The sequence below is a fragment of the Cornus florida genome, unplaced genomic scaffold (assembly GCF_030987335.1).
Source record: "Cornus florida cultivar Cherokee Brave unplaced genomic scaffold, ASM3098733v1 CherokeeBrave_3.0.0_Hap2_Chr08, whole genome shotgun sequence".
NCBI lineage: Eukaryota > Viridiplantae > Streptophyta > Magnoliopsida > Cornales > Cornaceae > Cornus > Cornus florida.
In genome coordinates this window covers 77,804,750-77,820,418 of record NW_026775578.1, presented here as the reverse complement: position 1 = coordinate 77,820,418, position 15,669 = coordinate 77,804,750, and the positions used below count along the sequence as shown (strand labels likewise).

General features: G+C 38.1%; 1 protein-coding gene across 3 annotated transcripts in view; it reads left to right on the top strand.

The window, feature by feature from the left end:
- The window catches only part of LOC132268163 (Holliday junction resolvase MOC1, chloroplastic-like), a 40,298-nt gene that overhangs the window by 15,614 nt on the left and 9,015 nt on the right, over positions 1-15,669 (top strand). For 2 of the 3 annotated variants that reach the window (XR_009469241.1, XM_059768930.1), the window contains exons 3-5: positions 10,107-10,159; positions 11,009-11,140; positions 12,752-12,824. Coding sequence is in view for 2 of the 3 variants with exons in the window: in XM_059768930.1 (XP_059624913.1) it covers positions 10,107-10,159; positions 11,009-11,140; positions 12,752-12,824 (258 nt within the window). In the remaining variant the exon portion in view is untranslated. Of the gene's footprint in view, positions 1-10,106; positions 10,160-11,008; positions 11,141-12,751; positions 12,825-15,669 lie in introns of those variants that run through there. The other variant, XM_059768931.1, reaches the window with a different exon arrangement.

Sequence of the window (15,669 nt, the reverse complement as noted above, 5' to 3'; positions counted from 1 at the left end):
ACCATTGGAAGGGGCGGCCTTTACTTGGTCTAATGGTAGGGAACCGGTTACTTTTTCCCGGTTGGATAGATTTCTTATTTCTGGGGCGTGGGAAGAGCATTTCTCGGATATCTCTCAGGCTGTGTTGGTTAGAGTCACATCTGATCATGTGCCTTTAGTTCTTGATTGTGGTGGTTTGAGTTCTAGACGCACTCCTTTCCGTTTTGAAAACATGTGGCTTAGATTCGAGGACTTTCATGGGAAGGTTCAGTCTTGGTGGGAGGCAGCGAATTTCACAGGCTCTGCTAGTTTTGTGTTAGCTAGAAAGTTTCAGTTTCTTAAAATTGAGTTAAAGAGGTGGAATAAAGAAGTGTTTGGGAATCTTGAATGGAAGAAGAATAGAGCTCTTGCTGATATTGCTGAGCTCGATCGTCTTGATGAGGTGGGACAGAGTGGGGAATCATTACCCTCTAAAAGAGCCTCTTGCCAAGCGGTTTTTGCTGAGATTGCTCTTATGGAGGAGATTTCGTGGCGCCAGAAGTCTCGGGCTTTGTGGTTAAAAGATGGGGATTGTAATACAAATTTTTTTCATAGACTTGCCAATGCTCACAGAAGATGTAATCACATCGGGCGTATTCGGGTCAATGGTTCTGAATTGTGGAGGGAGGACGAGGTGCGCGGGGGAATCGTTTCTTTTTATTAGCAGCTTTACACTGAGACTTTGGATTGGAGACTTACTCTTGATGGTTTTCCTTTTAATTCTATATCTGCGTTGGATAGTGATAGGATTGTGATTCCATTCACGGAGGAGGAAGTACTTAAGGCACTTTCTAGTTGTAACGGGGACAAAGCTCCAGGGCCAGATGGGTTTACTATGCAGTTCTTAAGGAGAGTTGGGAGGTGGTGCGAGTTAAGGTGATGGGCACCTTTCAGGATTTTTATTCTCATGGTACATTTGAGAAATCTCTGAACGCATCTTTTATTGCTCTCATTCCCAAAAAGGGCGATGCCTCTGATATTAAGGACTTTCGGCCAATTAGCTTAATTGGATGTATGTATAAGCTTATTGCCAAGGTTCTTGTTTCTAGTATGAGTAATGTTTTGGATGGTCTCATTTCAGAATCACAGAATGCTTTTGTTGGTTGGAGGCAGATTTTGGATTCTGTTCTTATTACAGGGGAATGTGTTGATTCTAGATTAAAAAGTGGGGTTCCTGGCGTTTGGTGTAAGCTTGATATTGAGAAAGCTTATGATCATGTTAATTGGAAGTTTGTTCTGTATCTACTTCGGAAGATGGGGTTTGGTGACAGGTGGATAAAATGGATTGAAACTTGTATCTCGTCAGTTATGTTTTCTGTGCTCGTGAATGGTTCACCTGCGGGTTTTTTTGCTAGCTCGTGTGGTTTGCGACAAGGAGACCCATTATCGTCTTTTCTTTTCCTTATTGTTATGGAAGGTCTTTGCAGATTAATGAGAAAAGCGGAAGATTTGGGTTACATCAGGGGGTTCAGAGTTGGCAGAGATGTTGAACATCAGATGTAGATCTCCCATTTGTTGTTCGCGGATGATACTTTGGTATTTTGTGATGCTGAAGTTTCTCAACTCCGATATCTGAGGTGCATTCTTGCTTGCTTCCAAGTGGTCTCTGGGTTAAAGATTAACGTCGGAAATAGTGTGCTTGTCCCAGTGGGGGATGTTTCAGATATTTCCTCCTTAGCTGCTGTCCTTGGGTGTGGAGTTGGTGCTTTTCCTCTTCCTTACTTAGGATTGCCTTTGGGAGTTTCTTCTACACGAGTTGGGAATTGGGATCCAGTGATTAATAGATATGAGAAAAGATTAGCAGGATGGAAAAAGCAGTATCTATCTAAGGGGGGGAAAGTCACACTCATTAAGAGTACTCTCTCATCCCTACTTACCTATTTTTTATCTTTGTTTCAAATTCCATGCTCTATTGCTGAAAGGATTGAAAAAATTCAGAGGGATTTTCTCTGGGGTGGAAGGGGAGAGGAGTTTAAGTATCATCTTGTTAATTGGGATCAAGTCTGCCAACCGTTGAGGTTAGGTGGGTTAGGAATTCGTAAAATCGTTTCTTTTAATCGTGCTCTCTTAGGAAAGTGGTTATGGAGATTTGGAAGGGAACGCTATCGTCAGTGGAGAAGAGTTGTCTCGTGTTGTTTTGGTGAGGAGAGTGGGGGCTGGTCATCCCTTCCAGTCACTATTACGGGAGGCGTTGGTGTGTGGAAATACATTCGGAAGGGCTGGGATGTTTTCTCCACACACATTAGATTCAAAGTTCGTGATGGCAGCCATGTTCGTTTTTGGGAGGACCTTTGGTGCGGAGATCAATTGCTATCTCACTCCTTTCCTAGACTTTACAGTATTGCAGCCAATAAGCATGATTACGTGATTGATTGTTATCAACTTGATAACAATGGAGTTACGTGGGATGTGCAGTTTAGGCGCCCCTTTTAGGATTGGGAAATGGATGAAGCTTGTGTTTTTTTGGATACGTTGTATAGGCAGAAGGATATTGGCAGAGGGTGTGATGATATTTTGTGGGTTCCTTTAGCTCATGGTAGGTTTGGCGTCCGATCCATGTTCTTGTGTTTGTCCAATTTCGTTGGTCACGAGTTCCCTTGGAAGTCTGTTTGGAGTTCTAAAGCTCCTCTTCGAATCGCATTCTTCGTTTGGACTGCCACATTGGAAAAGATTTTGACATTGGACAATTTGAGAAAGAGAGGCAACATCATTGTTAATTGGTGCTGTTTATGTAAAGCTGATAGTGAATCCGTGGATCACATTCTTTTGCATTGTCCTGTGGCGTATGACTGTTGGAGTTTTATTTTTTGCATGTTTGGCGTTTTTTGAAAAATGCCTAAGCACTCCTCACAATTGATTAACGCTTGGAGAAGGTATCCTGTTAAAGAACAAGCTCGTGATTATTGGAGGATTGTTCCACATTGTGTCCGGTGGTGTTTGTGGCGTGAGAGAAATAACAGATCCTTTGAAGGAAAAGAATCGTCTTTAGCTACTTTAAAAATTCATATTCGTTCTTTGTTCTGTTATGTAAGTAGAAATGCATGCTCCTCTATTGATGATTTCTTTGATCTCTTGGATTCTATTGGTCCTTAGATCTTTTTTCTCCTTGTATTAGGGATGCGTTCCCCTTTTGAATGCTTTTCTAATATATTTTTACTTATAAAAAAAAAAAACTAATCTTCATCATTTTTGGCTTCATTGTAAGACTTTGGTTCAATTGAAGAGAGCATGGCAAAGTGACAGTATTCTTCATCATCTTCTTGTTTAAGTTCACTAAGTCTTTTCTTAGCCCTAGTTTGAATGCCTTCCTCGGGACTTCCAATGATGTTTTCAAGTTGTACTTGCTTCTATGGGAAAGGACATGTGGTTTCTCTATGGACAACAGGTTTTAATGATGAGGAGCTTGCTTCATTTGACCCTGCAGGTAAACCTTCGTCTTTAGAGACTGTGGATTGAGGATTTTCATCAAACTTCACATGAATTGACTCAACCATTTTAGAGGTTCTTAGGTTGTAACACCTATAGGCTTTGCTCTTGATTGAGTACCCCAAAAAGATACCTTCATCAACCCTTGAATCAAACTTTCCGAGGCTGTCAATGTGATTTAGAATGTAACATAAACTGCCAAAAACCTTGAAGTAATGAACAGTTGCAGGCGGGTGTTTTGGTTGAATTTGGTCTGAGAAGCACTCTGTTGATTATGTAGGCAACTGTATTTACAGCTTCAGCCCAAAAACCTTTTGCAAGGCCTTTTTCAAGTAGCATTGTTCTCCCCATTTCTTGTACAGTTATGTTTTTCCTTTCTACAACACCATTTTGCTGAGGTGTGGCCACAGCAGAGAACTCCTTCATAATTCCCTTAACATCACAATAACTTTCTAACTCTCTCATGGTGAACTCAGTGCCAAAATCTGATCTCAGCTTCGTGATAGTGCATCCTCTTTCATTTTCAACAAGGTTGACAAACTTTATGAAGTGTGTAATTGCTTCTGATTTTTCTTTTAGAAAGTAAACCCACACCATTCTACTAAAGTCATCAATAAGAAGCATGGAGTACTTACTTCCACCAATGCTTGTAGTTCTTGTAGGGCCACAGAGATCCATATGAATTAGGTTAAGTGCCTTTGAAGTGTTCACTTCCTTGGAAGGGAATGAAACCCTTGTCTGTTTCCCTTGTTGACAGGCTTTGCAAGTATGATCTTCTTTGAACTTTAACTTAGGTAGGCCTTTTACAGCCTTGAACTTCAGTATCTTAGAGATGTTTTTTGAGTGAACATGTCCTAGCCTCTTGTGCAACATAATTGCTTCATCTACAGTTGATAAATTGCACTGTGTTGGTTGAGTGTCTTTAGTGATTGTACACATTTCCAGAGGATCTGTTTGCAGAGACAAGGACTTTATCTGAGGTAAGAGCCACCACATTACACTTGTCTTTGTCAAAGCACACTTTCTTGCCTGTATCACACAATTGACTAACACTTAGGAGATTCTGTTTGAGTCCCTCTACATATAACACTTCATTGATTTCTGGTAGATCTTCAGACTTGCATACAGTATCAATACCAACAATTTTAGCCTTTTGATTGTCTCCAAATACCATAGCCACCATCAAATTTATTCAAAGACAGGAACTTAGAGCAGTCACCTGTCATGTGTCTAGAACATCTACTATCAATATACCATCTGTCATTTGTGTTACAGGCTTTAAAAGCTGTAAACCAACATACTATCTGAGTTTAATTTTTTGGGAATCCACATCATCTTGGTCTTGACAAAGGATCTTCTTTCGTTGGATTTCTGAGTTTGTAAAATGTCTGACTTCTTCATATACACAGGAGTGAGTTTGTTAGTTTTCATAGCTGCTGTGACAAAATCATACTTGTTGAACTTCAGTGTAGGATAAGTCTTGTCAAGCAAATCATGTTTAGACCTAGTAACCTTTACAATAGGAAACTTAGCATACACTTCACCAGAGCCTGTTTTTCCAATTTGTTTTGTAGAGTGTTTCCAAATCTCAGTCATCTTCAGTGATCTCTGTTCTAGAGCCTGTGATAATTCTTCCTTACATCTTTTGGTAGTCCACACATTCTGGTTTGATTGAAACTTCAAAACACAGAACACAACTAATGAAATGGAGCACAGAGTTAACAGCTTCAATTTTATCTGTTTGATGAGTAAACCCTTGGACTTATGTAAATCTGAGCTGAGTCTCGTGATTTTGACCTTCTGTAGATCACACTTTACAGCCAATCTCTCACATTCTTCAAGGATTTCTTCCACTTCAGTGTCACTATCCTTGTCTTCTTCAATATGTGAAATAGGGTTTTCAAGTAGTGCCATGAACAAGCACTCATCTCCTTGACTTTCTTCAGGTTTCTCTTCTTCAGGGCTTGCACCCCAATCTGAAACAAGAGCCTTCCTTCCAAATCTACCTATGTTATTGAAGTTCTCATTCTTCTTCTGAGGATGACCTTTTGAATTAGTACAATTGGCTACATACAACCATAACAGGTTTGTTATGACTGAGACTTCTTTTTGAACCTGAACTTTCTGAACTTTTTGGCAAGGTAAGCAACTTCATCTTCTTTAAGATCATCATCTTCAGACTTAGGTTCAGCATCCTCAACCACTTCTTTGGCCTTAAGAGCAACTTCTCTTTTATGTTGTGTAGGAGCACCAATTCTCATCTCATATGCGGTGAGTGAGGCTTGAAGATCATCAATTTTCATCTGAGAGAGGTCTTTGTCTTCAAGAATCGTGACCTTAGCATTGAACTTTGAAGTTAAGGTTCTTAATATCTTTTTGCACACTTCAGCGTCTTTTACATCTTCACCAAGAGCTTTCATGTTGTTTACAATTTCACTGATCCTGAATAAGTACTTTGACACAACTTCCCTTTCTTCCATCTTGTAGCTTTCATATTGAACCTTGAGAAGTTGTATCTTGTTCTTGATAACATTATTCCCTTCATGTGCAGCCTTGAGAGAATCCCACATTGTTTAGGTATTAGTGTTATTAAAGGCCCAAGGCGCACCAAGGCGCTAGAGGTTCTTTGAAGCTTAGGCGCGAGGTGCGCGCCTGAGTGAAGTGAGGCGCACAATTGAAAATTTAAAACTACAATAATAACATTTATATCTCATAAGTCAAATATAAAAAAGTAAATCCATCAACCATAAAACAGAGCACAAATTTGGTTTCTTGAAAGGAAAAGCAAAATGTGTTTTTTTGTATGGCAAAACAAAGAACAAAAAGAAATAAATATGTTAACCAAAAAAAAAAAAAGACAAAAGAAAAAACAGAGCAAAAAAAAAAAAAAAGACAGAGAGGGGAACTAAACGAAGAGAGAGATGTAAACAAAGATAAGAAGAGAGGGGAGATCTAGAGGAGAAGAGAGAAAAAAAAAGAAAGAAAGAACTGTAGTGGCTTCGTTGTTTATCTTTGCAACTATGGCTTCGTCTTCGTCACACAATCTCATTCTATCGCTCTTCAGTTAACACTTTGATTCTTGTGCTTTCTTATTTTTTTATTCTTTTGTACAAAAGTTCCTTCTATCGTATGCTTGGGCTTTCTTTTTTGTTTATTAAGTTGCCAAAAGTACCCTTTTTGGCTTAAGAAATAGAACAATTGTATTTTTGTAAACAAATATTACAAACAGGATGAGGCGCAACTGAGGCGTGCGCCTAGTAAACATCAATGAGCCTGGGATGACAGCAGGTGCTAAACCTGAGCCTTGAGCCTAGGCGCGAGCCTGGGTGCGCCTTTAACAACACTGTTAGCTGTCTTGCAGTTCTTGATTCTTGTGAACTCTTGTTGCTTGAGAGCACTAAATAGATCATGCCCTGCTCTTCCATCATTAGCTAGAGCAACTTTATCATCTACAGAGGGGTTGGCTGGAATGAGAACCATAAAACCATAAATGGTTGCATGCCATATGTTGGGGGAGAAATCCACGCGGTCCGATACGACACCGTTTTCCTGCAAAGAAGAGAATAGAAGATCGATGAATCTTGACGGCACCGGTGTGGTGCCTACCAAAAGCTCTCCAACGATTAAGTCAGTCACCGGAGGTCTAAAAGAAAGGCAGGGATTTAATAATCATTTTTTGTCGTACCTTTATTGATTGGTAGGATCTCATTCTTATAGCCGCTCTCCCTCAGTTCATTTGCGGGATCAAAGGAGATCCGTTTTTGCAAGATCAGAGGAGATCCGTTTGTTGCTAGATTTGTCGGGGATATGATTTACCCCTTTGACTTCTTCAAATTGTGCCAAGGTTATTCTTACCCTGTTGAACCACGTCATCTTATCTTATCCTTGATAATGAAATATTATCATTCTTATCCAATGGAAATATCATCGTTCGAAAGTCGAAGAGGTCTGGCAGCTGGTCAACACTTAGTTGCCTCTATTGTTAGGTCAAGGTAGGTTAGGTTTATTTTTCCCTATCACCATACATCATAGGACTGAGACATGAGAAAAGCTTCCATCCTTGTTTTCCATAAATCATAATTGGATCCATCAAAATCAGGTGCTTTGTTTGTAACTTGACCTTCTTTCATTACACAAGATCTTCTGCAGGTTGGTTAAAATCTCAAAAAGGCAGACCAAAGCTCTGATACCAATTAATGAACCGAAGAGAGGGGGGGGGGGGGGTTTGAATTGGTTCTTGTAATAAACTTTTCTTCTTTGTATGATCAATGCAATGTAGTGAGTATGACAATAGATTCAACAAACTTCCACATACACTTTCAAGACTCAGTGCATTTACAAGGAAAACCCTCTCAATAGGGAAAACCTCGGTCTTGGCCTCAGCTAATAAAATCTCCACTAGTTGTATGCAAGTAGTTACACACTCAGCTATCTCACTCTCTGCACACACCCTTGTACAAGAAGAAACACTAGCTTTCACAGCTTTTACACACACACTAGTAACACTAAGTGCACACTGCACTCCCCCTGTCCACAGCACCCTTGCTTGGACCTAATGAGCACTCACAGCACACAAACAATACATGAAAAGGTTTACAATCAATAATACTTAAGCTGTATTACAAGATCAAAGTGATAAATAAGCTTAAAGTATCAACACAGACACTCAGTCTTCATTCCTCTGAAACTAGGGTTTGAGGGGCAAAATAGGAATTTCGAGTCCCACAATCTCAGAGATGGAATCCACAGCCTTGTATCTTCATTACAGTTATGCTTAGATGATAATCAAGATGAATATAGCATGTGTATACAAATACTACTCAAGTACAAGCTCAAATCTGCAGAAACTTGAAAACTTGGGTTTCACAAAGTCAAACACTGGATTGACCTTAATCCTGTGCAAACCTCAACTTCAATAGCCTTGATTCAGCTATAAAACTTGCCCAGATGATAAAAATGCAACTCGTAGCAAGATATAGTGATAATAAGTTCAGATCAACAAGCTAAACCAGAAAACCAAGCTGATATACAGGTATGAGACATCAAAATCAAATGCAGCAAAAAAGATGGTCATAAACATGCTTTTTACAGATGTAAAATATGTAGTTTCACTTGCCTCAACCTTGTACAAGCACCACAGCAAGCTCAAACCAAAACCAAATTAAGGCCTTCAATCCAGCTTCTGCACCAATAAAATTCACAGCTACATGCCTTCATTTGATTTTCAACACTTGTGTATTCTTTGAATGGATTTCTGAGCTTAAATCAAGCTTTCATCATTACATATAATAGTAGAAAAGTGTGTTCTTATTCAGCTCTCAATACACTCACTATTCAGCTTGCTATAAGGGTTCACTCGAAGGCTTAAAACCCTAAAATGGCTACAGCAGCATATATATAGTACATCAAAGAGGAAATGTATGTGTCACCAATATCCAATCATTGGCCATGGAATTATCTGAAATTCCCTCTTGAAAATACCATAATACCTTTGCCACCTTTTCAGAAAATATCTTCAATAAGCATCCTTATTGATAGCCTTGAAAATGTATATGTATAGGCATGTATCACAAGCTTAATCACTTAGCAAAGAATGACAACCTGCATATTCTCATACCAGGACCACAAGACACGTGTCATAAGAGTTCTCAGCATATATACATTGAACAAAATGCCCTCACAAAGATATTGTCAATAAATAGAGAATTCAGCTGTTGAACCTGTGAATACTTAGAACACCTGTGAATTTAAGCAATTCAACACAATGTACCATCATACACAAATGTAATATGATATAATACATTGTGGAAAGACCTAATTGCCCCTTAGAAGCTCTGTATCAAAATATCAATGTCTGTGCTAGGGTTTTTAACCCTGAGATGTCTGCAGAAGAGTCTTCAATACAATGTACCTTAGATCATTTGGAAAGTCTTCTCAACACTATGAAATGACCAAGTTACCTTGTAGGTCAATTGAATGCATTGTTCAAGCCAGAAATGCTTGGAACTCATTGTAGAGAACCTCTGATGGACTTCTTGACATTTAATAGGGCAAACCCTAATTCAAAGGTGGGACCAACAGACGACCTCTACTTTAGATTCAGAATCAAACCTTGCAAGAAAAAATCCATCCTTGAGTTGCACTAATTTCAGTTCCTTCCCCCATCTGCGATGAATGAATGCTTGAAAGAAGGGGAAATAAGATTTTTTCCCCATAACATAATCTTTCAAGGAGTGTTTCCAGTACTGTATATCTCCCTCGACATCTCCATCAGTGATGTCAACTTCCTCATCTGTCTGCTTTCTGCATGGAATGATAGATTCACGAAGGAGACTTTTGAGTCTTTCTCAAAAAGTCTCCATGTGTTACATGGGGGAGATGAAGAAGAGACTGTATTCGCTCCCAATGGCTGTATGGAGGAGGTACAGCCCTCCTCCATGGAGGTTTGGAGATTGTCTTCCACACATAGAACCCTAGTTCTCAAATCGGCTGAAACCCTTGCTTTCATTCAAAAGAAGTTTCTTTAGCTCTTATTCTTCTTCGAAAATTTGCCGTATTTGTGATTACTTGTGCTATTCGTGATAAATTTCAAAATTTGTTGTTCTTCAACAGTTTTACATGCTGAATTATATATGTACTTAATTGAGATTTTGTTACTCCAGGAACTACTGCATATATAGAGCAGTCACTCCCATTTCCACAGGATGGTAAACAGGTTAGTGCAATTTCTTACCAACAGAAACGGAAATTATTTCTGTCTTCGGTGTTGTCACCCATTTCCATTGTTGTGACAAATTCTTGTCTTTTATCTCCCCCCCCCCCCCATATTACCTTGATATCCGAGACCTTTTGTTCATTTATTTTTTGCCAGAACATTTCTGTGATATATGTGTGTGTGTGTGTGTATATATATATGCTTATTTCATTTTTCTCCAGCCAATCTTTTAGGAATTCACAATAGACGGTTGTTTTTGTTATTATTGATATCTGTTTTGGTAGGTTTTAAAAGGCCTATACATAAAGCAAAATAATTGCTTCTAGAAACAGGAAACAATTTAGCATGATGCCCGATGCTTAGTTGCAACTGAAGTGTATTGCTACTCTCTGTGCCTTACCACCCCACTCTGTGAATATTGCTGCCATCTCCAAATGTGCTTTGTCTACTTTTTTCTTTCTGAAACATGTTCTGTTGTGCTTGCCTAACTTGCTGTTGTTTATTGAATTTTGGGAACAATTGTGAGTTTTAAAAATTTTGAAAACATAAAATAGGAAACTAAAAGCACGACCAAGTCCAATCAAGCCCCTAAATATTTAAGTCACTTTTAAATATCTATAACTTGCCTATATCATTGATGCCACTAGAGAATAGTTTTGTGCATTTCCTTTTGAACATTAATTGTTTTATTGTGATAAAAATACTCTACTATGTTTCAGTTTACCTGTTTTATACTTTCTTCTATTGCACTTCCTTGCATTCTTAACATAGCATCCATAGTTTGCCTGTATTTGTAATTATACATTTTGTAACATTTCATGCTGAAACTTGTTTTCTTTTGCAATAAAGGGATGGTGGAGTGGAGGATTTGGGTATGGGCTATGGATTGGAAGCTTAGTTGCTTCAGGATTTTCTGTTGTTCCCGTCCCATCTTTTGTTTGGAAGAACAGTTTTAAACTCTCCGGAAATGGCTCAAGTAAGGTCTGTTTGATCCTTCATAAACTGGCTTAAGCCTATCTCAACCTCTATTATGATCTCCCTTGTCAGAACTATGAAGATTCAAGATGCTTGCATTATAGATCAACTTTGACTACTAGAAAATTTCATTCCTAGTTTTTTGAAATTTATAAAATATATGATTGACATTGACTTGATATTGTTAAAAAAAGATTACTGAAAAAGAGTATGCTGTAATTAAGGTTGCATAAGAATAAAGTTGTTCTCAAACGGCTTTATATTGACTATCTTTTATTTGTCTAAATGACTGGGCTTGAGCCTACCTTTTCAGTTTGATTGTTAAACGAGCAAGCTTAGGCAAGGCTGAGCTTGTCTGGGTTATATATTAATATATACAGTAGGCTAGAATATTAACCGATTACTAAAGATGCTCAACAGTTGTCTGCAATCTTTTGGATTTCTCTAAAGTTATATATGGTGGTTACCACAAGGCTTTAGCTAAGTATCTTCTCCTTTTTCCATTTGGAAGGTTGAGGGTTCAAGACCCCGTGAGGACAATAGGGGGTAGGGGTATGTGTGTGTGTGTTTCGGCAGGTGATGTATAAAAACTCATCCTCTCACCATGAACAAATATTTTAAGTTTTTATATTGGAAAATACTCAGAGGGCCAGGACTGAAGATTCCCATGATATGCGCGGCACACACAAAGATGATGGGGCTTTCCTTTGGCTGCTTAGTCATGCTTGGACAGCTGTCGTGGGAGGATTCTGACTTTGGACAAATCTAAGAGGAGACATATTGTAGTGAACTAGTGCTTCATGTGCAAGAGGAATGAAGAATCATCATCTTCTGTTGCATTGCCTTGTGGCTAGGAATAATTGGGGACTGATCCTTGCTTTGTTTGGAGTTCAGTGGGTTATGCCTTGGTCCACGCCACCATGGTTGAGGGTTGGAGAGGGTGTACAGTGGGTCCCAAGCCCATGACTTTTGGAGAGTGGCACCTTTGTGTGTGTGCTGGTGTCTGTGGAAGGAAAGGAATAGGAGATCCTTCGATGGTGAGGAGACTCCTATTGGGAAATTGAAATTCTTGATCATTTCTTCTCTTTTTTTGTTGGGTCTATGTGAGGAATTGTAAATCTACGAGGGAGATAGTTGAGTCTTTGGACAGTTTGAGAGATTAGGGGCCCTATTTGGTCCTTGCTTGTTTTCATGGGCCGCGTTCCTCATTTCAATGCTCTTTTTTACAATCTTATTTATCAAATAAATAAATAAAAGAAATAAAAAAAATAATGACCATTTAAAAAATGTGTACATTTCTGTTCCAGGATTTAATATAAAGTTGATACATCCTTTAATTGATTGCTGTATGATTCTTTTATGCATGCTCAATTTCATTTATACAAAGACATGGGCATCCCCAATACGGTACAATGATGATCACGCACCTGAAGTGCCATGTGGGTGAATTGGAGAAGTTGCCTGCCTTGTCATTCTGTCTATTTTGAGAAGTTGGATCCCACACCATGTCTGAATGTGACACCCATCTTCATTTCTTCATACTATAGCAGTAAACTTATAAGCTATTTATACAAGAATTGTGTATAAAAATGTTAAGTAAATGTTGGCTTTTGGCAGGACGATAGCAGGGAGATGGCAGCAACTTTGTTTCCGTCTATGAGTTCCTTACTGAGAAGGAAGAAAGATCATGGTATATACATATTTTTGTCTATTATCTTATTAAATAAATTTAATTTGCTATCAGAAAAACAAAAGGAAAAAAGAGCTAACTGTATATTTTCTTTTAAATAACTTTTCCTATAATTCATTTCTTCCCTTTTTACCATAGTAAAATGGTATTTCTGAAGAAAAAAGAGCAAAATGCATGAATGAAGAAAGAACTAGCACATGAAAATCGTGCTATACAATGGCTTATATTAGATGAACTCTACTATCATATGCCGTATACTTGATTTTGACGACCCTCTCGCTGCATTTGACTAGACGTTTCCTTGTGTTCAAAATTCTTTATTTATGCTCCATAGACACCACAATATGGGAAGAATTATGATGTTTAGATAAAAATGCTTGTCCTCAGAGGTATAAAACTCAAAAACAAACAAATAACACCCTTCCATGTTTGTGCAGCTACGGTCCAAAGCTCCTGGTCATGAAGAACATAATCAATCCACCTATGGTGGTCATTACGCAATGAAGAACATAATTAAGCATCTGCATTGCTTTAATGCACATAACATTAATAAATCATCTTCATCGTTTGAATGCACATAATATTATCAAAAGTCTGCACTCTATTGCTTGGATTTCATGTTTTGCTTTATTGTCCATGCTACAAAGTGTCACTTCATATGAGAATTTCCTTTCCCCACTCTTCTGGCCACACATGAAAAGAAAAAAGGAGAGAGATCTCAAGAAATAGTATTAAATTTTTCCTCCAATCTTGAAAAGTTCTTATATATCTTGTAGCGTATTGCATCCCCACTCTTTAGTCTTGTTAAATTATTTGAAATAGTCTCCTTATTCATGAGAGTGGATAGAAAATCCATTTAAAAGTCACCTTATGCACTGTAAATATCATGCCCCCAAGTTTGAAAACTGAACAATCTTGTCCAACAGGAAAACCGAGTGCATGACTGGGATCATAACACATCCAAATTACACAATTCTAAGCTGTAAAATATTGATTCCATAAGTTTCATAATAGTTTCATCAATGATAAAATTAAGTGCACCTTAATAAATCTGAATAACTCAATAAAGTCTCAAAAGTTCTCATTAACAATAACAATAACCTTAATCTCAATAATCAACTACACTAGTCAATTACATAAAATCCATACTACATGGTCTCTCATAGCAAAGCCTAAACTATTGTTACAACAATCACAAACCAAGTAACAATCACGAAAGACGACAAAACAATCACCACACATGACATAAAGATTTAGCGTGGTTCGACGTAAGTTGTGTTTACGTCCATGATGGAAATCCGTATTTCACTATGTGAAAAACAGGATATTACACGTTTCAGCCCCCAAACCCTAGCTCTCAGTCTCTCTCTCTTGTCCACAATTTTTAGTGTTCTCTCACACCCCACTCCAAACCCTAAGTGCCCTTATGTATCGGGCTACAAGAGAGTACTAAATATGGTCCCACAAGCAAAAAAGGGGTCAAAATAATTTCCTCGGGGGCGCTGCCCTCTGAATCGGGTCGCATTGAACAAAATTCGGGCCACAATATCACAAATCTCCACCTTGGCTCGAATTACACCAAGCTGCAGAATCTCTAGCTACTCCTTTCGCCTCCTCCACATACCCTAAGGGCCTTAGCAACTGCAATCATTATCAGAAAGAGAGGGGGTGGGGGATCATTTCAATCATTATCAATTTTGAAGAATCTAAAACTGTTGGTTTGTGATTAGTATTTTTGTTTTGTGAAATCACAACTAGTAACCAATTTGAACATAAATGTAAACATCGAAGCATTGAATTTATGAAGAATCCTCGCTCAGCTAGCTGGTTTAATGTGCAATAGTGCATCACACCTCCTTTCTCATCTACAAATTTGCACCTATTTTTTCTTTCTTTTTCCCAGTAGAACTATAATGAACAAACTTAATCTGCTTCATGCATTAAATATATCCATAATGGTTTGAGATCATCTTACGACTAAACGTGAACCCTGAACCTTCTATGAATTTAACGTAGCAGAAACGATAGAGAACAGGGTTAAACCCTTGAATTCACAAAGAACACACTCACAAGAGAGAAACTGAAATTATATTGATAATGATGATGTTTGTAGACTTACATCTCTTGCCTTTATATAGGCAAGTCAAAAAAAGAAAAAGAAAAAGAAAAAAGAAAGCATTCGTGAAATAATATTAAAGGGGAAATCTAAGATTTGATGGAGCAGAATCCTCCTTAAATCTTGTAATGGAGAATAATATCTTCTATTATTGACAACTACACCAAATCTTCTTATTTATTTTCTGAATCCTCCTTAATTCTTGCAATGGAGAATAATATCTTTTATTGTTGGCAAATACTCCAAATCTCCTTTTGTCTTTTCCTTATTTATTTATTTTTTTCTTCTATTCTCCTTACCTTTTCAGCCTCCTTGATTTGCAATGATCTTGTATGCTCAAATAATCGTGAGCGACCTGTGTGTCGGTTTGAGAGCTAGTGTTTTGTGTGGGTTCAGATTGGTTATTCTGGGAATCTGTGATTTGAGTGGACTCTGGCTGGGTATTGTGTGAAGGAGGAATGGGTGAAATGGGCAATGTAACTGGTGAATTAGGGCTGACAATATCCTCATGAAGCCAAAACTGATATTCTTGTGTGTTTGAGTTCTCCCCCTGAATATGAGTTTTGGGGTAGAAAGGTTAATTTTCAAATCTGATTGGGAGAATAACCTAGAAATACACACTTTATGGCCCTAGGACCAAGCTTGCTTCTGTGATGTTGGTGAACATGAACAAATGTTGAACAACCAAACACTTTAATGGTAAGGAAGAAATGATTCTAGTTTGAGGAT